This window comes from Alosa alosa, chromosome 22, assembly GCF_017589495.1.
Source record: "Alosa alosa isolate M-15738 ecotype Scorff River chromosome 22, AALO_Geno_1.1, whole genome shotgun sequence".
NCBI classification, from domain to species: domain Eukaryota; kingdom Metazoa; phylum Chordata; class Actinopteri; order Clupeiformes; family Clupeidae; genus Alosa; species Alosa alosa.
This window is the reverse complement of record NC_063210.1, coordinates 11,710,281-11,737,241: the sequence shown is the minus strand read 5'-3', so window position 1 is coordinate 11,737,241 and position 26,961 is coordinate 11,710,281. Positions and strand designations below refer to the sequence as shown.

At 43.8% G+C, this 26,961-nt stretch overlaps 1 protein-coding gene across 1 annotated transcript; it reads right to left on the bottom strand.

Annotated features, from left to right (window-relative positions):
- Positions 1 to 732: 732 nt before the first annotated feature.
- On the bottom strand, positions 733 to 21,309 carry LOC125287433 (KAT8 regulatory NSL complex subunit 1-like). The gene is given in 16 exon segments (XM_048233269.1): positions 733 to 2,374; positions 3,072 to 3,285; positions 3,605 to 3,717; positions 3,925 to 3,982; positions 4,168 to 4,286; positions 4,442 to 4,584; positions 4,933 to 5,106; positions 5,952 to 6,146; positions 7,503 to 7,665; positions 7,946 to 8,084; positions 8,604 to 8,689; positions 8,914 to 8,991; positions 9,801 to 9,942; positions 16,728 to 17,338; positions 17,341 to 18,293; positions 20,870 to 21,309. Coding segments are annotated over 15 exon segments (3,246 nt in total). The 5' UTR covers positions 18,196 to 18,293; positions 20,870 to 21,309; the 3' UTR covers positions 733 to 2,218.
- Positions 21,310 to 26,961: the final 5,652 nt, after the last annotated feature.

Below are 26,961 nucleotides of genomic sequence, written 5' to 3'. Positions count from 1 at the left end.
AACGTCATCTCGTGGGAATAACTGGTGTGAAACTGGAGGAAGTTTGCCAACAGTTGTCCAGTTAGAGGCTTGTCGTCACTTTTGTCCTCATTCAAATGGGTACATCATTTTGCATAAGCTCTAAGAAGACGATTAATAACCATATAATATATGCTTATATTGCCTGTCTGATCAAGCTTGACAACTTATATATGAGGTTTGGGGTGTTATGTTGTCATTATTTTTCATAATTTTATTTTGTTTTACCATTTTCTGGGATGTCAGAATCAAAGCGTTATTCTGGACAAAGTGGTAGTCAGACAATGTTCCAACCAATCAGATTTTGTTGTTGAATGGCGTGGTGTAGGCCATCTTGGGCAGTTCAGTGGTTTCAGTGTTGCTAGCTTAGCATGCTAGTAAACCTTAGACAGAGAATGGGATTCCCGCTAGCATGGTATTTTGTATGGTAAGCTAAGCGAAAATACGAACAAACAAATCATATTGCAAAATGTTAATGTTTGAATATGAAACAGTTGAATGAAATGTATGAATTAGCCCAAATTCAGTTAATTCCCATAATGTCCTTTAATTCCATTTTGGAATATTCCTAAAATTCCCCAGCTCAATTTCCCATGGAAAGTTTATAGAAATTTTCCGCCAGTTTGCAACCGTAGACATAATGCTAGGGAACTGGTTTCAAGTTAGCTATACATCTTTAAACACCGACTGAAAAGATAGACACACAAGGTTTTGTGGTTTGTTTGCCAAGTATGACATAAAGGTTTTAATGGTACTATTTACAAACTTTTTTTTCTTTGCAAATGAGGTTAACTGCTGTAATATTTGAACTTGTAAAATGAAACCTGTCAGAAAAAAAAAAAAAAAAACCCTACAAAAACTGATAAATGACGTAAAAGAAAAACAGTGACTCAATGACTGGAATAAAACATAAAAAAAACACACAGGATTAGGATCAGACAACAATATAGTGGACTTGCATAGCAATCAATTACTAACGAGGAAACAGTGCTTAAGGAGTAGACACCCTGAAGTGACAAAAACAAAACAGTTGATGGATAGAAAACATGACTTGCCTTTTTATCAAATGAGTAGGGCTGAAGAAACATAATCTAAACTATTAAAGGATGGGAGATCTTGAGATTAATTCTGCATATTTGTTTAATGGTAGAATGAATTTGGGCTCACCAACTCAAAACACCTCTGATAATTGTGATAGCTAGACTGCAAAAAAAATGTGCACATGTACACATCATGATCTTGTTATATTCAAGTTGGTGTGCTGGGATGGTGGGCACAGGTCCCCTGCAATTCCTTGAATAGGTAATCAAACCAAAAGCGAACACCTTTCAAATTCTAGAGCACTCCAAAATGTGCCCAAATTGCTTGCTAAATCGTAATATAAAATGCTGATTTTTAAAGACTTTATTTAGGATGTATAATTGAAATAAATCAAACCCTTTTTGGTTAATTATCTTTAGCAATGTTTAGTTGGCCATCCACTGTTTTATGGCACCTGCTGCTAGCCAGTCAGATGGCATGTTTTGGCCTATACTTCCTAAATGATTTTGCATGCTTCCATAGTTGCAATGGAAATGAATTGATTGGTTGATAACAAATATTAGTAGATGATTCAAAGGGAACATTTGCTGTTCTGCTACACATGTCAGGAAAGCAAGCAAATGACGAGAAATCAGACTTTTCAAAAAAAAAACAAATGTATGTACTTTTAAGGAATGAGGGATTGGGATGGGTGGTAGAATCCATTCCCGTGTTTTGTTTTTTGTCACTCCTCTACACAGCAACACAGAAAACCAGCAGAGAAACCCTCCCCTCTTGACCAAGCCCCCATTTAGAAGTCTGCTACATAGTGCTCTACAGAAGTGTACACCTGACAGAATAGAGTAGCACACTACGTCCCAAGAACATTGTTAAGCCAATGAACATAACATTTATGGGAACCTCTCACACTGAACATTTTTGTTTGTTTTATTTCTGTTTTTTCTTTTGTTTACCTTTTTTTTTGTCAATGGCAAAAGACAGGTTTGACTGATGTTCCATATTATTCACTAAAAACTGTGAAGATATTTGGCTGGTGTTTGAATATCAAACAGCAGAAGTCCTTTTATAATTCTTTTTGAGATGAAGCATTTTTTTCCTTTTCTCTTAATGCTGGAGAGTGTGATCAGTCTGTCAGCAAGCGGTATCAACAATGCCGTTGTCATGGTGAGACAGGCTCACTTTCTGACTCCGCCCTCGTGTGGCCCGATTGGATGCCTGAGGTGTTCCTGGATGTATTGTCTGGTCCACTTGGCTCATCCAATATGGCAGGCTCCTCAGAGAGCGGGAATGTGCGAGGGTCCCAGGGATGTACCGTCTGGAATGGGAGAAAAACGGCCATTATTACCAGTCAATCGTAATTTTGTGCTACAGACAAACAGATGAGGGAGACATTCTGACTGCACTGGGTCTTTTCAAATCAGGTTACCGTATTTAGAGGCTCATTTTCAAAAAATGTGACAAATGATTAATAGGCTAATTAATTTGAAATCTAAATTTTGTATACAATTTAAATTGATCACTTAATTGATTTCTCACAAATTAAGCACTGTTATGCTTAATTGCTAACATGTAGTAAAATGTATTAAAGGAATTAAGCCATATCCTTGAGGTAATGACGCTTCAGAGCTATTTTGCCACTTAGTAATACCTGTACATCCTTCAAGAAATGAATATAGTTTTGCTTAATAATCTTGGCAATGCTATACAAATGGTGGACTTGCTTATCTAATAATACACACTTGATGGATCAAATTATCAGGTGGGTGGGGTTAAGAGCAGTACTACAGTCAGTCACTAGATGGCATCAGACAGTTTGGCTTTGGTCATGACAACATGCTCTGGTTTTCAAAATACACTGTGTATTCATATAAACAGAATTAACAACGACGGAATTGTTAAATGCTTGTGTGTCTCTCCCTCTCTCTGGCTGCCTATATAAGGCCACCTTCTCGTGTCGGTGTGTGTGTGCATGCTCGTATGCATGATAGCTTAAGTGCGGCAGGTGCTCATACCCTCTCCTCGTAGGTGAAGTCGGGCGTGGAGCAGCGCGTGTGCGAGTCACGTGAGGAGGGCGTGTCGGGGCTCGGGGGGCTCATTGGCGACGCCAGTGGCCCATAGTCCTGCAGCACGTGGAACTGCCCCATGTCCGGGGACGACGGCTGGGGGGTGGAGGGGTTGGTTCCCCCCAGCAACGGCGTGGTGCGCCCATCCAGAGATTTAAATAATCTGTTGAGACAGGAAGAGACAGAATTACAAATCCATTACAAAGATGATTTTAAATCACAAACGCAGAGGAATAAGGCAAGGGACGACCAATGCGTGTACAATGTGTGAAAAACAGACAGCAGAGCATCATGCACACGGCACATGAAGAACTGAAGCCGGAATTGGTTCCTACTGGTGGCTTAACATTGGACTGAGCATACACTCTACATGTTTTTTACAGTCACCAGTATAAGCAAATATTTGCGCTTGCAGATGATATATAGATGAGTTTTTGTGTGTGTGTGTGTGTGTGTGTGTGTGTGTGTGTGTGTGTGTGTACCTGCTTCCTCTCCTCTTGGCTGGTGCCAGGGCCCTCCAGGAATAGCGAGAACGTTCCTGCTCCTGCAGGGGGAGGTGCAACTGAGCGAACACCGCGTCTGACAGGTCCTCAATCTGAACATAGCGCAACACACGCCATTAACACACAGCCATGCACTGCTCCTCAACTATTACTTTATAAACTATTACTGTATACACACGGAGAGAAAGAACTGCAGCGAATGGGGTGGAATAAAGAGTGGAATGGGAAACAAATTAGGGTTACACACATCTCCCTCCAACACACACACACACACACACAGTGCATGGATGGTTCCTCACCTCTGCATCCTCCTCATCCTCTGCGACGGGCTCGTCCAACACGTTCACCTTCCTCCAGCTGAAACCACAACAAGACCTCACAGATTAGCAGCCGGGACTAAAGCTCAACAGACATAACACACAGGAACACGTATGAACTCCTACAGAGAGCAACATGTTTAGAAATCCCACATCTCACACACACACACACACACACACACACACACACACACACACACACACACACACACACGAGTGAGGTACCGTGGCGTGAGGATCTCTTTGTACTGCAGCTTCTCCACTCGAGTGGTGGCGGCCACAGACATGGGGATGACAATGTTGTTGATGTCAAAGGAGCTCTCTCCTCTCCTGCGACGGATGGGCTGCTCAACACAAAACACACACACACACACACACACACACATACATACAAGTGATGTCAACAGAGGTTACACTCAGCGTCACACAGCGTCAGAAACGCCATGCATGCCAATACGGATAAGAAAATCGTAAAGTCATGGAGTGTTGGCGTTCGTACCGCTCCAGACTGGCTGCCGGGGCCAAGCGGCGTGTAGGCCTCGTTGGGGAGAGACAGCTGTCGGCTGAGGGGGCTGGGAGTGGACTGAGGGAGGCTGGAGATGGACACAGACGGGCTGCCAGTGTCCATCAGCTGCCGTGGACCTGAGAGGGATAGAAAGAGAAGGAAGAGGGAAGAAAAGAAAGGAGAACAGCAAAATGAAACACTTGATGTTTATGTAACTGTTGTTCAGGTAAGGACATATTTGAATCAGTTGAATATTATTTCACAGCTTTGATCACCATATATCTTTCACACAAGTTTTGGTGAGATTCATTTCCTCTATACTACAGAGGAAATCCCACTAAAAATCAACTTCCTCTTTCTTTTTTCATCTGTAAATATGCATTTCTAACATTCCTACTCTCCTTATCGTTGTGGACAGATACCACAAGATATTATATCATCAGCCCTATCCTCCTGCTCTGCAAACTCTCCTCCTCCTCACTCACCATCAGTCCTGTCTCCTGACAGCTCCCGCGGTCTCTTGCGACTGTGGCTGCGCTCATGAGGCCTCCCCGATCTGTATGGGGTGTGTGTCTCCGATTTCGACACTCTGCCGCTTCTGTCGGCCAGGGAGCGATGGTGGGAGCGCTCCAGACGACTCTTACGATGGTGGGCCAGCCCTGGGGGGATGGGAGACACACACGTCAGGGGGAAGAAAGATCAACCCTTCTCAGAGGCAGAGGATATGGGGGTAAATGAGGAGTATTGGTCATTTTTGGAAAGGAAAATGGAAAGGAGCCAATAGTTATGTTTATATATATATATATATATATATATATATATATATATATATATATATATATATATATATATATACACATACACACACACTTCTCACAAAAATGTCAGGGATATTCTGCTTTTGGGTGAAATTCCAGGATGAACCTAAAATCCACTATTACCTTTACAGGTGCACTTAATGTGACCTTCTCTAAACTTTTGAATGCGCATGTCCAACAGTTCAATGTTTCAGCACTTTCTGTACTGAAGCATTACATTTCACCCGAAAGCCAGATATCCCTAACCTTTTGTGTGTGTGTGAGTATATGTTTGTTTATATAATATAATATAATATAATATAATATAATATCCGATACACTGTACTGTGCTTGCGCCACAGCACAGAGACAATACATTTGCCAGATAATTATAAACACTTGGTTGCACTGAACCAGAAGTAATATTAAAACGCAATACCCACAGAGGAAATGAACAGCTAATGCTACCACCAGGAGGTAGGCCTATGCAGGTATTTATCAGGGATTTTAAGCCCATCTGTCTCCAATTATATATACTGTGATGCAGTCAGGGATCAATACCCATTTAAGCCAAGCTAATAAATGCAGGGAGTACATAAAGATGCTTCATTATGATGGGTCTGTGTGTGTCTTTGCATGCGCGCGTCAGTGAGTTTACTGTGTCTGTGTGTGTGTGTGTGTGTGTGTGTGTGTGTGTGTGTACTCACGGACTGCGGCCATGTGCGAGTTGCCCAGCTTGTGCTTGTGTTTGGATGAGGCGGCGGAAGGCTGGGGGAGGCGTATGCGGCTGAGGGCAATCTTGTGCTTGAGCGAGTGCTTCTTCAGGGCCTTCAGCCTCTGGGCATGGCCACCCTGCCCCTGGGCCTTCATCAGACTCTGCAGATGAATGCTGAGCTTTGTGTCTGAGAGAGAGGGAGAGAGAAAGAGAGAGGGGGAGAGAGAGAGGTGTAAAGTAATGACAAAGTTAGATTGTGTGTTTTGTATGTTGTAGCAATCCAGCAACACAACAGTGATGTGAAGTGCAGGTTTCTAAAAGAAACAGGCATCTAGAAGAGAGATCACTAGGTATGCTTGTGTCTCATGTGTGTCTATATGTGGATGGGGCTTTGGCATACCTGATAACAGGCAAAGAGTGGGCTGTGTATGTGTGTGTGTCTTTTCAGCATACCCAATAGTAGACAAAAAAAATACCTGAGCAAGTTGGTCTATGTAACTGTGTGCTTTCTTGGCATACCAGGTAGTAACAAGCCAGTGTCTGTGTGGTGTACTGTGTACATGGAGACCTGATGGCAGGGTGTGTGTGTGTATGTGCGTGCGTGTGTGTGGGTGTGTGTGCATGTGTGCTTTTGGCATGCCGGACAGTGGGGGCTGTGTGTGTATGTATTTGGCATAACTTACAGAGGAGACTGTGTGTGTGTTTGTATGTATTTGGCATACCTGACAGTGGAGACTGTGTGTATATGTGTGTGTGTTTGGCATACCTGACGGCAGAGAGAGGATAGGATGGATGCCAGAGTGAGGAGGTGGGCCAGAAGCTCTGGCAGAGACAGCTCCAGAGGGAGGTGGGGGGAGGCTGGGGGGCCTGCTGCCTCCACACATGAGACAGGAAGTGTTCACCCCACAACCTGCAACACAGGCCTTGGGAACCTAGAGAAAGAGGCAGAGAGAGAGAAGAGAGAGAGAAAGAAAGAGAGAAAGAGAGGGGGAGAGAGAGAGGTGTAAAGTAATGACAAAGTTAGATTGTGTGTTTTGTATGTTGTAGCAATCCAGCAACACAACAGTGATGTGAAGTGCAGGTTTCTAAAAGAAACAGGCATCTAGAAGAGAGATCACTAGGTATGCTTGTGTCTCATGTGTGTCTATATGTGGATGGGGCTTTGGCATACCTGATAACAGGCAAAGAGTGGGCTGTGTATGTGTGTGTGTGTGTGTCTTTTCAGCATACCCAATAGTAGACAAAAAAAATACCTGAGCAAGTTGGTCTATGTAACTGTGTGCTTTCTTGGCATACCAGGTAGTAACAAGCCAGTGTCTGTGTGGTGTACTGTGTACATGGAGACCTGATGGCAGGGTGTGTGTGTGTATGTGCGTGCGTGTGTGTGGGTGTGTGTGCATGTGTGCTTTTGGCATGCCGGACAGTGGGGGCTGTGTGTGTATGTATTTGGCATAACTTACAGAGGAGACTGTGTGTGTGTTTGTATGTATTTGGCATACCTGACAGTGGAGACTGTGTGTATATGTGTGTGTGTTTGGCATACCTGACGGCAGAGAGAGGATAGGATGGATGCCAGAGTCGAGGTGGGCCAGGCGCTCTGGCAGAGACAGCTCCAGAGGAGGTGGGGGAGGCTGGGGGGGCCTGCTGCCTCCACACATGAGACAGGAAGTGTTCACCCCACAACCTGCAACACAGGCCTTGGGAACCTAGAGAAAGAGCGAGAGAGAGAAGAGAAGAGAAAGAAAGAGAGAGAGAGAGGGAGAAATATTTCTTACATTTATCTTGCATTTATTTGGGAGGCATGATTGATCCAAGTGATGAATACAGTTAGGTCTGGGGTGTGTGTGATCATATATCATAGAGAAGTTTTAAAGGCAGAGATGATGGATGCCTTTTCATCCAATGTTGTTTTCTTCCCCTTATTAAATCCTTTGAAAAAAAAAAAAAACAATAAAACAAATCACACACCATCTCACACACACACACCTTTCCAGTGAGGTTGGGGAGGACGTTGGGGTGGACGAGTCGTCGTCTCCGACAGCTGAGCAATGGGCGTGTGCGGGCAGCCACACAGGTGGGGTCAGGGGTCACGCCCAGGGGCTTCCTGTCAGAGCCGTCTTCAGCGCTGCAACAAACCGCATCAAAAATGTAAACAACAACGTACAACACCTCCTATATAAACAACTCTCTGCATAGTTTCCCCACTGCAGACTATCCTTGCAATTCAATACCCAGAATTGCAGAGTTGTAGATATTCATTGCTATTTTAAAATGTGAATTCATTACACGTAGACACATATATTCAGATTCATCTCTACACTTCCCATAACAGGAAGAGAGGACATGCGAACAGGTTGTAAATATGACCTCTTCATTTTTCCTTCCAAGTAATTGTGTCAAGTAAAGATTTACATGACAGAGCTTCATGCAAAATCAAACAATAATACATTTTTTAAAGCGCCTTTCATGACACCCAAGGTCACTACAAAAACAAAAGGGTTGTTAAAATTAGTCATCTCATAAAATTAAACATGAAAATAAAAGTAAAAGTCAGTCACAAAAACAAGACCATTCCCATATGCTTCCCTTAGCCTCTAGGGTGCAGCAGAGAGTGCTTAGCAGTTATTTTATTCTTTTGGGGTACCTGTTTGGGATGCCGTTGATGGAATTGGGCGTTCTAGTGTGATTGGGCTCTGCTGCTGGGTTCACAGTCCTCTCAGAGTCCACATTCTGAAGGCAAAACACATGTAAGAGATTACAGTGTCACAGTGAACGACCTATGTACTTTAAGCCCAAGCTAACAACAATCAGTTCACTGGAAAGCTTTGGTTATACATCAACTTCTCTGGAATTTCATGAGAACACTTTTTTGTGGTTGTTGAGGTAGAGAAACTGAAAGATGAACTGAGCCAGTCTGTCTCACTGGTCTGTTCTCACTCGCTCGAGTGCTTTACCTCAGGTGCGGCGCACGGCGAGGGCTCCATATCAGTGGACAGCTCACACGGCGCAGGTTCAGCCAACTCCACAGCGCCCTGCAGGAAACAGAGGGAAAGTCGGGAAAGTCAGAAAGTCAACCACACTGAAGATTATTTCACAACCGCCACAGATACTCATTTCTCCAACTTCCTCCTAAATCCAGCACACAAAAACACATCCACAAACACACTCTCTCTCTTTGTGGTGTTTATACAAGTGTTGTGTGCTTGATTCTAAGGTCACAGACACATTGACCTTAGTTGGCAAGATGTTCTTAAAACAAGGTCAAAAATACAAAATACAACACAGACAGGACACAGTGAGAGTGGAATTCACTGTCAGTTTTCTTTTGTGATGTTTACCTTTGAACTCAAAGTAAGCTAAACCATAACAAATACAGTCCAAAAGTATGATTTCACTCAGAATCAAAGGGTGTCTGTCTGTCTGTCTGTAAAAGTCATGGGGTAATGCAACTTTGGGACACCAAGGGTGGTGTATTTTTTTTCAATTAACTAGAAGTTATGCCAAATTCACAGCATCAAGTGGATAAAACATCACAAAAGAAATACACAATTTGAAGCAAACATGTTAACATGACCAGATTTGGGAAAGACTTGAAAGATTGTAGTCTTTTGAGTAAAGCTTGAATGTTAGTGAAAAGCATTAGTTAAAAGACTCCAATCTTTCCAGAATCTTTCCCAAATCTTGTCAAAGTTGTTTGGTGTAAGAAGGTCCTTAGATGTATAAATTTAACTAATGTACAATGCTAAGCAAGAAAAACGACCATATTTCTACACCAGGCCTGTGTGAAATCAAGTCCATATCTACTTGGCAGTATTTTGGCAGAGCACACACGCATACACACCTTGCTTGCGCGGATCTGCTTGTAAATCTCTGCCTGCTGGCGAATGCGGTACTCCAGGTCCGACACGTGGGCTTGCAGCCAGTTCCAGTGACTGATGATGGCCGATCGCTCCACCGCATAACGGCCTTCTGCCCTCCTCCATCTGAACGAGAAAGAGAGACAGAAAGAAGGAGGGAGCGAGAAAGAGAAAAAGGGAAGGAGAGAAAGATGATGGGATCATTAGCATCATCAGCATACAGACCAGCTGACATCATAAGACAGCATCTGTTTATCTTTTTATTCACTTATTTGTTCACTGCTAGCTGTCTGCCCCATAGAGGACCTCATCTGAGGCATGCTTCATCTATTTGTCTGTTTCGTCATTGGATGCCAATCTTTGGATTTGAAATCTATTCAAAAGTCATTTGAGATTAGTCCTGTCATTTGTAAATGTAAATGTGAATCAGGTTTCTCGGCCAAGTATACTTGCGTATACAAGGTATTTGTTCTCTGCATTTATCCTATCCGTGAATTAGTTAACACACAGAGCACACAGGGAACACACAGTGAGGTGAAGCACACACACTAACCCAGAGCAGTGAGCTGCCTTGCTACAGTGGCGCTCGGGAGCAGTGAGGGGTTAAGGGCATTGCTCAAGGGCACTTCAGCCATTCCTACAGGTCGGGGATCAAACTGGCAACCCTCCGGTTACAAGCCCGTAGCCCTAACCAGTAGGCCACGACTCCAACTCCAACTCCAACGCCCCAATTTGTATTCCTCTTTTGCCACTCGTAGTAGTGCAGTGATACCGGTGTTATGCTGCAGGGGGTGCCAGTTTACAATCACTCGCAATATTCTCAAGGACAAAACCATTACAATCCATCATGATATCCACCATGTCTCATCCATATTTCCATTTCACCATGGAAGCTCTCTGTTGTCACCATCTCCCTTTCCATTTAAGAGGCGAGCTAATGCTCATCGCTGATATCTAGCCTCTCCATCTCTCAGCCACACTGACAACAGAGAGCTGCGGAGTCTTAATGGCCATATTCAGAGCATCGAACAATGGATTTGAACAATGGCCAACAACAATGACTGTATTTACGGCTGATGCAGGAATGCTTAGGAATGGCAAAGCCAGGAAGCCTCAAGGTTATGCATACCACAAACTGGTTAAGCATTCAGCTACCAAAGACTTTGCACATTGTCTTATGTAGTGAATGAGCACTACACAGAGCAAGAGCACCCATGCATACTACTCACACATACAGTTAGGCCCTTTCATATCCCGCGCCAATTTTTTATTAAAAATGACTATATTCCTATTTGACCAAGAAAACATATGCAGTAATCCTTTTTTATTTATTTATATCTTTGCACAATGAATCATCTTTTATCTCATGCTTATGTTATTTCCAGGCAGAGGAAATCGACTGGTCAAAATAGAATGCTCTGTAAATCTAAATTTGCTTAGGGTATGAGTAATTATAGTAACTGTATATAAAGACTAGTTTAGAATATTCCATCAAAACATCATACAGACCAGTCTGCTTCTACCCACTTAGTTGTCTGTGTCTGACCCCTCCATCCATCCTACACAAAAAAGGCCAGTGCACATACACCCCAGCAGTATGCAGCTCCCACACTCAGCACTTTCTTAAAGGGCACAGTCCCTCAGAGACCAAACCTACGCACTCTCATTACCATCCCAGTCAACACACACACACACACACACACAAACACAACTCTGACAAACTTAAGAGGGACTCCCAGACTCAAGGTCATTATTTTGCAGTCTTTGCATATCGGCCATTGGCAAATCAGTGGCAATTGCATACCCGAGTCAATTTACAACCCCCCCCCCCTTGTGTCACTTAGCCAAATGAGCCCAAAATGGCCACCGGGTCCATTCACGGACTGCATGCAGAATTTTTCTCAGGGGCAGATTAGAAGAACATGGGGAAGGGGAGAGTGGAGCAGAATAATGAACGTTCTAAAGAATATCTGGGTTTCATTGAATTCAACATAGAATTTTAGAACCTTGAATTGTTGCGGAATGGAATCTTATGTTCAAGAGGAAAGACAGAAGGAACAGTGATCCAACACAGACGCATAGCAGGAAAAGGGCTGAGCAGAAGAAGGCTTAGAACTGTGTGCATGTGAGTGTGTGTGAGAGAATGGTGTGTGTGTGTATGTATGTATGTATGTGTGTGTGAGTGTGAGTGTGAGTGAGAGAGAGAGAGAGAGAGAGAGAGAGAGAGAGAGAGACAGACAGAGAGGAAGTGTGTGTGTGAGAGACTGAGAGAGTGTGTAAGCGAAAGAGAGAGAGATTCAGTGTGTGGTTGAGTGATGTTCAAGTATGGCCAGAGATTTGGAGTAGATGACTCACTCGATACAAAAAGAAATAAAGTCGAGGAGAAAAAAAAAAAGTAAACACAGTAGTGACAGAAAGACAGAAGTGATGGTGAAAAACAAGTGACACGACTACACAAAGCCCACAAGCAGTTCTCCGATGCTGGAGCATCACTAGTGCACCAGATGTGGCAAAAACAGGAAGGAGCAACATGAGGTGAGCTAAAAAAATAAATAAATAAAAAAAAACACGAAGGTAGAAAATGGAAAAGAAAGAAAACAAAAGCGTAAGAGAGGAAAGTAAACTGACACTTTATCCCTTCCCTCCTTCCTCACAGCTCATTAGAGTGCACAGTCATGGTGAGACGGAGCAGCTGAGACACTAATAGAGATGACTTCATTATAAGCACCACATGATCCCCCTCTCTGGCTCTCTCCCTCGATCAGTCTGGGAAAGATGAGGGGACTGCACGCGTGTATAACTAGGCTCTGAGTAGTACCTGTTTGCTTTATAAACATGACTCATCTTGAGTGATTGAGTGAGAGCGTGCATGTGTGTGTGTGTGTCTGTGTCTGTCGCAGGGACAAGGACTTGTATTCATGAGGAGCGGAACTCAATGGGCAGCTTTTTTTTTTCAATCCCTTTCCGTAATTATAAAGAGCTGAAAGGAGAGCATGACAATAAATGACCCCCCCACACACACACACACAAACACGCTGCACATACATCATTGCTCTTGTTTTGACTCCAGGTCCTCTCTGTACCATCCTTCTGACAAAACCTGTGCAGTCAAAGCTACATGACGAAACAGAGCCCTTTATAGATGGCGAAACAGAGCCCTTTATACATGGCGAAATGTTAGCATCACACACTGTGTTTATTTGAATAGCCTCTGCATTCTATTTACGGCATTTTCCCTGACTGCCTCTAACTTGCTAAGACAAGCAGCCAGCCTTGATGAATCATGCTGTTATATAGTTGCACCAGATGGTCAGGCCAGGCAGTCTAACATGGGGGAATTTAAAAGCAGTACACACACACACACACACACAGTACATAAACACATATAAAAAACACACACCCAAAGCCTTCCTGCAGAGGGGTATTTAACACATCCATGTTCCTGCTATTCTACAAATACTTCTACACTGCTCCTTTACGTGTGTGTGTGTGTGAGAGAGTGAAAGGGGCGGGGGTGCTCCCTCATGGCGGCATCCATGAAGGCGTCAGACACAAACTGGAGTCAAAGTCCTCAGACAGAAACCGCTGCTGACCTGCAGTGTTGTCATGGCAACGGCTATCAAAGTTCAAGTGACTAAAGTTGCGTTTCCTTTTTCATGAGGTGAGTGATGTCATTAAGGCCGGCCTCGCCTTGTGTGCGAAGGACAAGAGAGCAGTAAAATCGGACACAATACACTCCTGCGCCACACCTTGGGTTTAAACCACACACACACACACACACACACACACACATACTCACAACACAGCAGATCTTGTCTGCAAAAGTCACTTCACAAGATCACACTCCAATCCACCCACCCACATCCACACATCACTCCCATCAACACATTTATCTCTCCTCGCATTACATCCAACCAGCTAAGATGCTAGCATTACCAGGCCAAATCACCAACTCTTTAGCCTAGAAATCTAGACGCAAAATTAAGCTTCAATAAGGCCAATCACATCGTGTATAGAGTCGGTAGGCGGGCTTAACATAATGATTGATGGCAAAATTGCAATTCAGCGTGAATTCCCTGCTACTTTAAAACAAAGAAGACGGATGTTGCTGTTGGCGAACAGCGTGACACGAGTTAAGCTTTGGTTAGCAGGTTACCAACAGCATTACCAGGCCAAATCACCAACTGTCTATACCGCTCATGACTTCCTGTGCTTCGTTCACATGTTTGCATACCCCCTTCCATCCTCCCCCATTCCCTTCATGGATGCCTGCATATTTAGGTCAGGGGTCCAGAGGGTGGACCCAGGCGGTGGGTAGGGGGCGCTAGCCCTGGCACGGCAGGCAAGCCTGCTTGCTAATCATCAACCTGAGGGCCTCTGAGGTGGCTACTGCTGGGTCTCTGCTGAGCATTAAAACCTCAGCCTCAGCTGTCCTGGAGACAATAGTGCAACCACATACTATCAGCACGGACTCGCTTCTCTGCAACACACAGGGCCTCCCTCTCTCTCTCTCTCTCTCTCTTACACACACACACACACACACACAAACACAGGCTGCCTCTCACACATGATACAGCCTTACACACGCTCTACCAGCTTTTCTTTCCCTCACAAACAAAAACACTTTCCATATTAAAATATTACATTCTAATAAAATGATAATTGTGGAATAACAAAATGTCCAACAGACACAGACACAGAACGCCACATGAACATTCTTTCCAAGTTGGCAGGGCCTCATTCTCAACACACCACATGGCATTACACGCACACACTCACACTTCATCCCTTGAATATCTGCACTGTATGCACTTGCTGTACACATTAAACTAGAGGGTCACCAAAAGATGACCTCCCCCAGTCACCCCAATATTAAAACGACGGAATCTGCCTCATTTTTCCCTCCCGTGGATGAAGCAGAGGCCTTTACACCACCACCCGTCTAAGCCACTCTTCCGTGTCTTTAAAAATGCAGTCTCAATCTCTCTCTCTCTCTCTCTTTCAGCATAAACAGGAAATGTAACCCTGGTCATGATTCAGACAGCACTGCGCCGGGGAGGGGCGGCAGAGGAAGCAAAACAGTGATGACCTCAAGCGCAGAGCAGTGCCCAATTATGACCACACTGAGGGAATTTGGGGGAATAAACTGGGTGGATGGTGGAGCATATGGGTGTGCTCTCTGTCTACATCAGACGCTGTCTACACTCAACATACACACACACACTGAGGTCATAGGTTCAATTCCCAGGATCCACACACTGGTTTGAATATAAAATAACATTTGCCATATACACACACACACACACACACACACACACACACACACACTCTTAACGTAAGGATGCACCACAATAAACTGGGTGGATGGTGGAGCATATGGGTGTGCTCTCTGTCTACATCAGATGCTGCCTACACTCAACATACACACACACACACACACACACACACACACACTGAGGTCATAGGTTCAATTCCCAGGAACCACACACTGGTTTGAATACAAAATAACATTTGCCATATACACACACACACACACACACACACACACACACACACACACTCTTAACATAAGGATGCACCACAATAAACTGGGTGGATGGTGGAGCATATGGGTGTGCTCTCTGTCTACATCAGACGCTGCCTACACTCAACATACACACACACACACACACACTGAGGTCATAGGTTCAATTCCCAGGAACCACACACTGGTTTGAATATAAAATAACATTTGCCATATACACACACACACACACACACACACAACACACACTCTTAATGTAAGGATGCACCACACACACACACCACACACTCTTAACGTAAAGATGCACCAATTGTGGAATTCTGGGCCAATACTGATGTTTAAAATAACAATTTGACTGATAATCCACTCTAATCCTAAAACACCAGAGAGTGTTTGCCTGTGCTAACTGGTAAGGCAACTGGATGATGCAACCGTGCTTTATCACTTCATGCGGTGGGTGGATCAGCACACCATGGGTATGTCGGCTAAACCTGTTTCTACTAGCAGTCAGGAGAGTGGTGCTAACAGGCAAGATGGATTGTCACTCTAACCCTGCGCATTCAGGGCGTGAGGCTGACTTGATGATGCTTTGTTGAGTGTGACAGAGGAACTGAAGAGAATTAATGGGAGTCTTTCTTAACAGCAGGCAGTTTAGGCCGTTCACCAGCGCCATACAAGCTGACTTTACTGCACTGTGAGCAAACAGGGTGGAGTAGTGTCAGTTGTGTTGAAACAGGTTGAACTCTTTTCGGTCCGGCCCCCTTATCAACACACGCCATTAGCCCATCGCACGCCAAGAGAGGCTATTTCTAAATTCGGTCAGAGAGAGAGAGAGAGTTATTATTGAGGTGAAGGGATTGATTTCACCATCACTGCCTGATTCTCGGACTGCAATGCTAACACATGGCCTGTGTGGGAGCGAGGTTGTGTTCACTGGGGTTATTGGAACACCACATGCTGCTCTGATGTTTTTGTTTGTCTGTTTGGGTCACTGCTCTCGTGTGCTTGAGGGCAGGGAGAGAAAGGAGGCAGTTGAGTGGTTTTCCCCCGACCAGTCAGACACCCTGACATTCAGGTCTCATTTTAGTGATGTTGCAGTGATGACATCTGTGGTGCTTCCCAACATTCAAGACACGAAAAATCTCCAACTTTCCTTTATTGTCTTTTTTAAGTAAAGGTGTACCATTGGCAATATTCATTACGAAACTGAAACTAGACTCCCGCAAACTATTTCGCTTGCAAATATTCATTTGTATTTTAATAATTATAAAATAAACTTGATTATTTTTTTTTTTTTATGGCCTGCCTGTGTAGTGTGAACATTGTGTCATATCCTAACACACTTCTCTCTGCGATCGACACCTTCTATGATAACCACTGTACTCACAGCTGGACATGGCGCTTGTCCGGGTCAGCGCGGGCGATTTCGTCCTGCTCCACGTCCGATTCCCCACCCGAGCTGCTCTCGGTGGCGTCCGAGTCAAATGCGGTCTCGGTCGAGTGCAGAAAGCTGCTGCCGCTGGCGTGCAGGCGCTCCAGATCCACCGGCACTGCGCCACTTCTGAGGAAGTTCACCACACCCGAGGAGGAGGTGGACGCAGCGGCCGAGGAGGAGGAAGGGTCCACTACGCGGCCCCAGGGGTCCGTGGGCATATGGTGACCACCGCTGCCGGCGCGGTGCACGGCCGTTTTGTCCAGGAGGCCGGTCAGCTGTTGCTGCACGTGCCGTTCCACCTGCTTGGCCTGGACCACCTGTAGCCGCTTGCGCAGGTGTCGCAGGCGGCCCTCGATGTCAGCCTGCCGTCGCTGCGTCTGCTGCGTGCGCTCCTGCACCTGCAGACCCGCTGTGGAGGGAGAGGGAGGACGCAGGAGGGAGGAGGAGGAAGGTTCATGTCTGTGGTCTGTGGTGGTGGTAGAGGTGGTCAGTGTGAAGTCAGAGCTGGAGGGAGGCCCCTCAGGCTCAGCCTCCAGCCGCTGGGACGAGGCACTCTGGCAGGTGGAGGGAGGAGGGGAGGGCGAAGAGCCGTTGTCGTGGGATACGGGGAATGAGAGGGTGACTGTTGGGTGGGCTGAGGGGGGTCATCCACACCGCCTTCGCCCTGAGAGACGGTCTGGGCGATCAGTTGCTGCCCCCTCCCCGACACTCTCGACAGGCCTCCACCGCTCCGCGTGACAGAAGCAGGCTTGGGCAACTGAGTGCTCTGGCCAGCAGCCGTCTTTCCACCGCCATTCACCACACCTACGCCATTGGCGGCCATCTTTTTGGCGAGTCCGTTGATGGGCATGGCGTGCCCGTTGCCCGTGGCGGGTGCGGGCGTCCTCTCACCCCCGCTGAGGAGGCCCTGCAGCTGGCCGCCGGTGATCTCAAGCGCCTGCCTCTTGCGCAGCAGCGCGTCTCCGCCGGCCGTAGCGGCAAACAGGCCCAGGTTCTGGTGCTGCTGGCTCTTCAGCACCGTCTGCTGGATGAGCGCACCCTGCAGGTGCGACTTGAGCGACTCCTTGGCCTGTGTGTGCGACGGAACCGTGGTCACATCGGAGCACAGGTAGGAGGCCACCAGGGGCTGCAGCTTGCCCAGCGACGGGGACTTAGCGACGGGGAGTGTGTCGCCACGCAGCAGGTTCTTCTCCTGGGCGCTGTGGTGATAATGGTGGTGGTGGTGGTCAGTGCCGTTGGTGACACGTCGCTTGGAAGGGCTGCCGCTACCGTTGGGCGCGCAGAGCAGAATGTTGGTGGCGTTGCTATTGTTCTCGGCGCTGGCGGACGGGGACAGGTCGGACGAGGGTGTGGCCAGCTTGAAGCGAATGCGGTGGGCTTCGGCTGGGGCGTCGGTCAGAGCGGGCGCCATCGCAGCCATGCAGTGGCCAGGGGATGGAGCCACCCCCCTCGTCGCTGCGCCCTGCCCAATCACCGCCTGACGAGGATGGGAGAGAGGGAGAGAAACAGAGGAGAGAACTGGTGGGAGAGGGGGAAAAGGGTGAAAAGAGAAAGAAGAGGAAGTGTCAGATGGGAGGAAGACAGACAGGACATGAGGAAATTAGGGGGATGGGGATATAGACAGAGACAAAAAAATATTACATACATGAACAGTAATGGAAATGGACAGTAGCCTAATTGTTCTTCTACCATCTAGTAGTCGATCTTAACAGCTAAGCAAATTCCACCTAATTACCATCTACTGCAGTAGTGCTTCTTAATCTGAAGCCACAATGACAAACTAACTGGCTATGACACCAGGGCAAAGTATCAAAAGTGGACAAAGAAAACAGACAGGGGGAAAGTTTGAGATAGGGGGTTGGTTGTGTACTGTGTAGGCACAAAGCTTAATCTATCCCTGGCCAGGCACTTGGTCTAAAATAAAGCCAGAAATAGACACAACCCTTCACCTCTTGCTTGACCTCACAGTTAACACAGTGGAAACAATGTGAACCCGCTAACCGGACTAATAGAGGAGGGGGTGGCTCCACACAAACTAGACCCCCGGACACAGTAATGACCACTACAGCTGTTTGGGAGGGAAAATCCTGTTACGGTCAAGCTTGTGTGAGAGAGCAAGGACTCTTTCTCTTTCCCTCCAATGGTGTCTGCCTCTGCTCCTCCTCCTTCACAAGAACTAACCATCTGTGGTTGAGGAATTAAGCATGAATCCTTAGGACAAGAGACTGCAGCACTATGTGACTAACTAGAGTGAAATGGGGAATGTTAGTGCAGTGGCCTACATCTGGGTGAAACCTTTGCACAATATATCCGACTCCATACTTCCATCTGTATACAATTCACTTGAGAAACACCAGTTGAGAAGATTTATAGGCTGTCATTGTGTGCTAATTGACTAAACACATTACTCCCAAAACAGACCAGTCAAACTGGAAGACAAATCATTTTTGATAAAATCATAGTTTTTAAGTAAATAGTCCTCATTTGCCCAGGCATGCTATTCTAAAATAATGGCATACTGTAGGTCTGACGTAAGACAAAGTCCAAGCGCCAAGCAAGCGGGTGTTTATCACCAGGGATTAGGAGGACTGTAGTGGAAACTAACTAGGTTAATATGTCAGAGCAGCAGGATCAATCATGGTTAAATTTGACGACACCACCGGTCCATATACGAAGTTTTGTTTCATAAAACGACAGAGGGCTTCTCTGCACCATGAAGAAAGAGAACATCACCTCTCTGGAGAAAATAAACTAAATAGCGTGAAACCGCACCGCCACAGGGCATGCAACGTTTCTACGCCATACTTCCCGTGAAGATTATGCAATACACCCCGCCGTCCAAACTAGCGCCTACCAATGACAAAATAGCCCAAACAGGACCGCTAAAGACGTTTAAATAAGACCTTCCAGTAGGCTACATTATTTGAGCATATGCGGATGTGGGATTTGTAAATGATTTACCCAGCTACGTTTTCTGTGAGGAAATTGTACTGCGACTACTACGCTAAAAAAAGAGCAATGTGAGTCTGCAGTAGGGTAACAGGACCCCGCGACAATGTAAACTAATTTTTTTTTTATTTTTTCTTCGAAATTAACGTTGTGAGCGTGAAGTGCCGCCGCGCCTAATCTCATGTTGAGTAAACTAGCGATAGCGAAGTTAACGTTTGGTACATGGCAGTTTGCCAAAACCTTAAGTTAGCAAAGTAGGCTATCTGGCTTGAAATAGACCAATGCATATAACGTTAACATTGTCTGATAATAAGAACGATTAGAACTGTTAAGAACTCGCGAAGCCTTTTTAGATTATGTAAGAAATGCGGAAACATCCACACACGCGTGGGTTAACTATAACTAGGCTAATCTTAACTGGGAGCCAAGCCCTTTCCATGTAAATTTAACTAACCTTAGTAGTAATTTCACCAACACTTGTTCACAAGACTCGGCGGCTTCTGACTACGAGATTAATGCTACAAACAGGAGTTCGAGCTGACTGCTTTAAAAAAAACAATAAACACAATTAATTAAACTGACTATATTTAAAGCATGCAACAATATTTACCAGCAAGTATAATAGACGTTACGTTAATATGACGTTAACGTTAGGTGGGTTATTTTCAACCCACATAGCATAATATAAATGGTAGTTAAAGAGAATTAACGTTACCCTGCAGACGTTATCTGTTGTGTTGACAGATGAATGCTGCAGAGCTAGCAAACTGAGCGATAAGTGAAATTGTGTGTATTAACAAGGTTGCATAACCATAAGCACGTTTACGTTAGCAAAACCCATAATGTAGCCGTATCGCTGGCTACGTAAGTTTAGCGAAGCTGGCTAATGGTTTATAAACCATGACGTGCAAAAGATAGAGATCTTATACACTGCGCCAATGTTGACAATGTACATTAAACAAAACATTAAACATAATATTGTTGCATCAAGCATGTATCAGTACGAATGTAGCATTTATTCAACGCAAATACCAATGTTTTACAAACAAAGCTAGAATGAAACGTTAACGTTAAATAAGAGAGCACGCCAACTGGTCTAGCAGTAGCTTAGCTAACCAGCTAACAAAGAAAAAGGAGGAACCTACCACGTGATGAAGTGAACTGTCCGACCGAATTTCAGTCGTAATTCCGTGCGGTTTGAGAGGGCTTGCGAAAAATATCAAGAAAAACAAATAATATTTGCCATTTCATACAGCCACTTCCAGCGTCTTTGACAAAATAAGGTCCGTTCTCATGTCCCTCGCTTCCAGGAAGCCTTTCGTTTTCGCTCCGGATTCACGAAATGGGCGAAACTACACCTTGCTGCCACTTCTTTGAAATATGGGCTGCAAGCGAGAAAAATAGTTATATCCAGTCCAATATACAACGCATGTTGGAGAAGAACCTAATATTTACATATATTCGAATATTTATTTGACTTGGGAGATGCAAACAACCAGTTTCAAAATTATTTTTTTAATCGCTAAAGGGAGAGACGCACAAAAGATGGCGGCTCGTCCCTCTCCATCGGATTTGACTCTGACGAGCGCAATTGCGGAGTGCAGTTTGTAGGCGGGAGACATTTCTCTTGCTGGCCGCTGGGGTACAGCGGCTAGGACTCTCCCTATGGCAGCCACTAGGTGGAACTGTTGTCACATTTTTTTACAGGCAAGGTCAAGTGCCCAGCAAAATATTTCTATAATGGTTAGACTGGTCAAAATAAATATTACATGTTTTCTATCACCTCCTAGATCTGCTCTTTAAGAACAACAGAGGACATTTTTCTTTAAGAACAACAGAGGACATTTTAACAACTGATTTATTAAGAGTTGGGAGAGCATGTTGCGTCATCAGGTTCCTTGGAAATTAGGCCTACAGTTGACATTTCAAAATCTCTCTGAGTCAATCTGAGTCAACAATCTGTGGAATTTGAAGGAATTGGCATTGAAATGGCTGTGGTACTATGGCTTGGCTCTGATAGCATCAGCAATACAAGCCTGTAAAATCTACCATACAAGCCAGATACAATTTTTATGCATAGGCACACTCTTTGTCATGACCCCCCTGCAGGTGTGTATGACCAGAAAGAGCTCTATTTTCGTATTCTCTGACCCGCTTTACAGCGAAGTTGCCAGGTTATGAGGAGCAGTGAACTCCAGGTGCTTGACATTGGCTGTTTACTGCCAGTGGAGAGCTCATATGGGAAATCTTTTCAAGGCTAAATGAGTTATACTCTTATGTTTCAAAAGGATTTACTTTTACTGTACTTGTTTATTGATTGCCATATGCAGAGGTGGAAAGTAACGAAATACATTTACTCACGTTACTGTATTGAGTAGTTTTTCTGTGTATTTTGTATTTTTTAAGTAGTTTATAAAATCGGTATTAACTAACTTTAAATTTCGTCTGACATTCATTTTGACATTTAATTTGGAAGTTAAAATATTCAGGTAAAATAAATATATGGTGGAAATAAGTATTGAACGCTTTTTTTCTTCAGTAATTAGCCTAAACTTCCAGTGAGTCTATTCTAAATTTTCACCACACATTATATTAACACACATATAAAAAATCCAAACATAAGAGTTTTGTGTATTAAAGTGGAATGACACAGGAAAAAAGTATTGAACGTGCCTACTGAAATTTCTTCAATACTTTGTGGAAAAGCCTTTGTTTGTAAAGACAGCTTCAAGACATTTCCTGTATGACAAAACTTATTGGTCGCAGTATCAGGTCTGATTTTGGCCCATAGTTCTAAACAGATTCCAGGGGTCCCTCTTGTGAATCCTGATCTTTAGTTACTTCCAGAACTATTTAATTGAATTGGCTGCCTTCAAGTCTTTCTGGAGCTTTCTCCGAGTGGTCCTTGGCTCTTGGAATTGACTATCCTTCTGACTCCCTGGTCAGAAATATTACGAGGAGATCCTGTGCATGGCTGGTTGATGATGCAGTGATGTTTCTTCCACTTGCAGATAATGGCTCCCATGCTGCTTACTGGAAGATTCTGATGTTTTGAAATGCATCTGTAACCAGTTTCATTGATATGTTTTGCAACAATAAGGTTGCAAAGGTCTTGGGAGAGCTTTTTGCTTTTATCCATCATGAAATGTTTCTTGTGTGACACCTTGGTAATGAAAAACCTTTTTATAGCCCATCAATATGTAGGCTACTAACCGCTTATATTAATTTGCACAGATAGAAAGGATAACTCTCTATACAGATTCCAGCTCGTTCCTTCCCTTTCCTTGCCTTAGTGCTTTTTCTTAGCGTGTTCAATACTTTTCCCCTGTGTTATTCCACTTCATTACTTGACTCTACTTATGGAGTTGTTTGGATTTTTTATGTGTGGATTACCTGAGTTATTACTAATGCCTGGTGAAAATGTTGTGCCCCCTGTATTCCACTTTTCACGGGCCCTCTCCTCCATTGGGGCCATATCCTTCCCACTTTCCCCCCCAGTACGATGTCCTTTAATCTGCTGAACCTTCTGCTCGTTTCCAAATATAAAAAAACTCTCTGCATCTCAATATTGGCCTGCCTGCCTCAGCTGCCTGTGAGGGGCTTTTCAGTTGTGCTGGATTACTGTTCACTGCAAAGCGAACCAAGGAGGAGTGCAACTAACTTTGAAAATCAACTACTGCTCAAACTTAAAGGAGAACTCCGGTGATTTTTCACATAGATCTCCATTTCTCAACGTCCTTTTCAGGCAAGTACCTCCACTCGGCGGCCATATTGCAACACTTTTTGGGCACTTATCGTGCATCTATTTCAGCAGAAATTCGTGTGCGTAAGGCTTCACGACACCAATCTTGCTCCAGCAGCGAGATCACAACAGATGATTGGCACGATGTCTTCACAGCACACCACATGATTGGCTCAATGTATTTTACAACACACCACATGATTGGCTCAATGTATTCACATGTCAACGTTTTGCCGCGGAAGGGTTGTGATATGTGTAGACATATGATTTGTAGACAACTGCCATATTGGCGTTACAAACTAACCCCATGCATTACCCCCAGCATTTTTTGAGTGCTGTATCTCCTCATTAGAAAGTCTTTGGTAAAACTGGTTGTTCTGGTACCCCCCCCCAAAAAAAAAAAACTAAGTAACTATTACTTAAAGTACATTTTAAATGAACTACTTTTTATTTTTACTTGAGTAATTCTCAAATTTTGAGAATTTTCAGATCGGTATTTTAACTTGTACTTGAGTAAAATTTCATCAAGGTATTGGTACTTTTACTTGAGTACAATATTTTCGTACTTTTTCCACCTCTGGCCATATGATTTTACTATACCATATTTCTTTACAATAAACTGTTAATGTAATGTTTATTGATGCCATTAGGTCACTTTAGACAAGCTTCTGACCATATAAGCATAAATCAAAGCATAAGCATAAACCAAAGTTTCATAGCTCATCATTTTAACTGATGCCAGTTTTCTATGTTTTTTTTAAGCAGATAAATTACTTAGTGGAGGGCTTGTCCTCAGATTTGGGTCAGAAATCAATTGTGGAGTTTAGTCAGAGGTAAGGATTTAGCCACAGTGTTGCCTGATAACATTTTGTACTGGATTCTGTCCTGATTTGTCTTGACCAAAACCCCTATGACTGAGGGCCACAGATATGTTTTTAATGTTTCATCTCAGTCCCTCAGGCCATTCCTCTAACCTGAAACCGACAAGATCTCTGCCCAAAAGTCAACATCTTAACTTTCTCTGAAGAAGTCAGCATCTATCTTGATAAACTATGCTAAGAACATGACCATGAGTGTCACATCATGATCAAGGTTGGCCTTGAACAGTTCAGAATCTCAAGTAATACTGGAAAAACATTGGATGGATAGTGAAGTTAATGTGCCTCAGATTGGGTTTTCTCCAGCAGTAAGGCTTATTGCAGGGTTAGGGTGACTGGGCATGTCTGAATTCAGCCACACTCCTGAGTTTAATAGACTCTAACATAAGCTTCCCAATGTTTGTCTTTTATACCATAACATAAATACACCTTTTGCATGACAGCCTGCATTCGCCCTTAAAACATTTGACAGAATTATGAGATAACTGTCATGCACTCCGAATCCTACAACGTCCCAACTCACAGACACAAAATAGAAAGATAAACCATTATAATACAATTATAAAAACTATATGCTTACTGGTTTCTGAATCTAGAGCCTCTTTTGTCAGCAAAAATGTCATGTTACCACAATATTCAAATAATGTTTTACCTTAAGTCTTTGAGCCTAAATGGGCCACTCGCATGTGATTCAAAACACACCACACAGAGCACATTTTAAAGTTTATTATAATCATAAGAACATGTATTCTTATTATGACCATAATTTCAATCATTATTATTCCTTTTTTTTAAATCACAGGCAATAATTATAGTAATAGTGCACTGTTATACCTAAATTATGATACAGATGTCTCTTTTTCGTTTTTGTTCTTTGTTCTCACCCTTTTGACATTAAAAAGGAAAACCTTGCTTTGTTGACTCAAGGATGTAGTACAGCTTACAATCTTTACAAGAATGACAGGCGATGAGGATGACGACATAGTCATGACACAATGTCTTTTTCTTAGAAAGGAAAAACGATATGTGATGTAACACCAGGTAAGAAACCATGTGATAGTGGACTGAGAGGCAAATTAAAATGTGATGGGAAGGACTTTAAAAGAACACAAAAAATGGACAAACAAATGTAGAAAGTGACTAGTGGCGGGCACTAAGGGACAAACATCATCAGCTTCAGGTATGTGCTGGTGAGCAGTGCAATGGACAAGACAGTCTTCCCCATCGACGACGTATGAAGACTTCTGGCGGAAACTGCTTTCCTTTCAAGATAGCGTGCACTAGATCTGCTTCATTTGCGTGTGGTGCCCCTCAAATGTGCATACAAAAAACACACGTGCAAGATTCACATGCACACACACAGGCACACGCGCGCACACACACACACACACGGTCTACACAACTATGCACAAGAACAGTGCTGTCTGATGAACTTTGGGGGAAGCATGGGACATTGCGAGACATGAAATGTCCATCTTTGAATTCACTTCCAAACCAGTGTCCAAATTTCTGTTGTGACAATTTTTTGCCTGTATATTAGAATATTTGTGCTAACATTAAATAAATAAATATATTCCATAAAGTACATACACAAATGATAACACGAGAAGCCAAATAAATAAATAAAATATACAACACATAAATCAACAGAGACCAGAAATAAATAAGCAAAAGTTCCCCTCCCCTTTAAAAACAAAGAAACAAAAAAAAAAAACACACACAACGAAAACAGAGACAGAGACTGGAAAAAATATCAGACTGTTTATGTTATGAGTACATTAGCTACAGCAAGGAGAAGAATCCCAAAACTCCAAAAGGTATGGCTAGTGAGTTTATTCTCCTGCTTCAAAATGATCCTGGATCAGTTGCATAATTACACTGCGAGGAAGCCCGACGATAAAGCAGTGCCTTTCAGTCCGAGAGAGGATCAGTGGTGTATATATCATTATAATACATTGCAACATCATAACAATACAACCAGAGAAGGAGACAGAGAGGCACCATTTATGTGGGAGTGGCCGGAATGAAGGGAAAGGGGAAGATGCGAGTTGATTGGCTAGGCTATAGGTGAGGATGGAGATGAATGATCTTGATTGGTTGATTGGTTTTCCTTTTGTTCCCTTCTCTTGTTTTGTTTTCTTTTTTTATCATTTATTTATTTTTTAAGATAAGACGACAAAAGCACTCACAGTTCAGGGAGCATGTCTGTGGGAATAGCCACCATTAGATGGAGAGAAGTCTTTTGCTTCCAAATTAGTTGGTGAATACTATGGATAAATGCAGACAAGCACATTGAAGATCAACCCTGTCACTCCTAACTGAAGTCCTGGAGTGTTTTGTGAGGGAATGCGTTCAGTTTTTTTTTCCTTATTAAGTATAATGTTTGTTTTTTCTCCTTTTTTATACTGTGGTATTTGTTTTAAAATCAAAAATATCTTTTTTTGTTTCACAACCAGGAGTCCTCAAGCACGTACAGATACAGTTTGCACTGTTCAAACCGTTTTCTTCCCAGGAGATCCAACACAACCTACAGACAATCCATTCAAGTTTCAGGATCGTTGTGAATCCAGACAAAATCTCCCACATGGCCAATGCTATAATCCAGTGTCCTCACTTT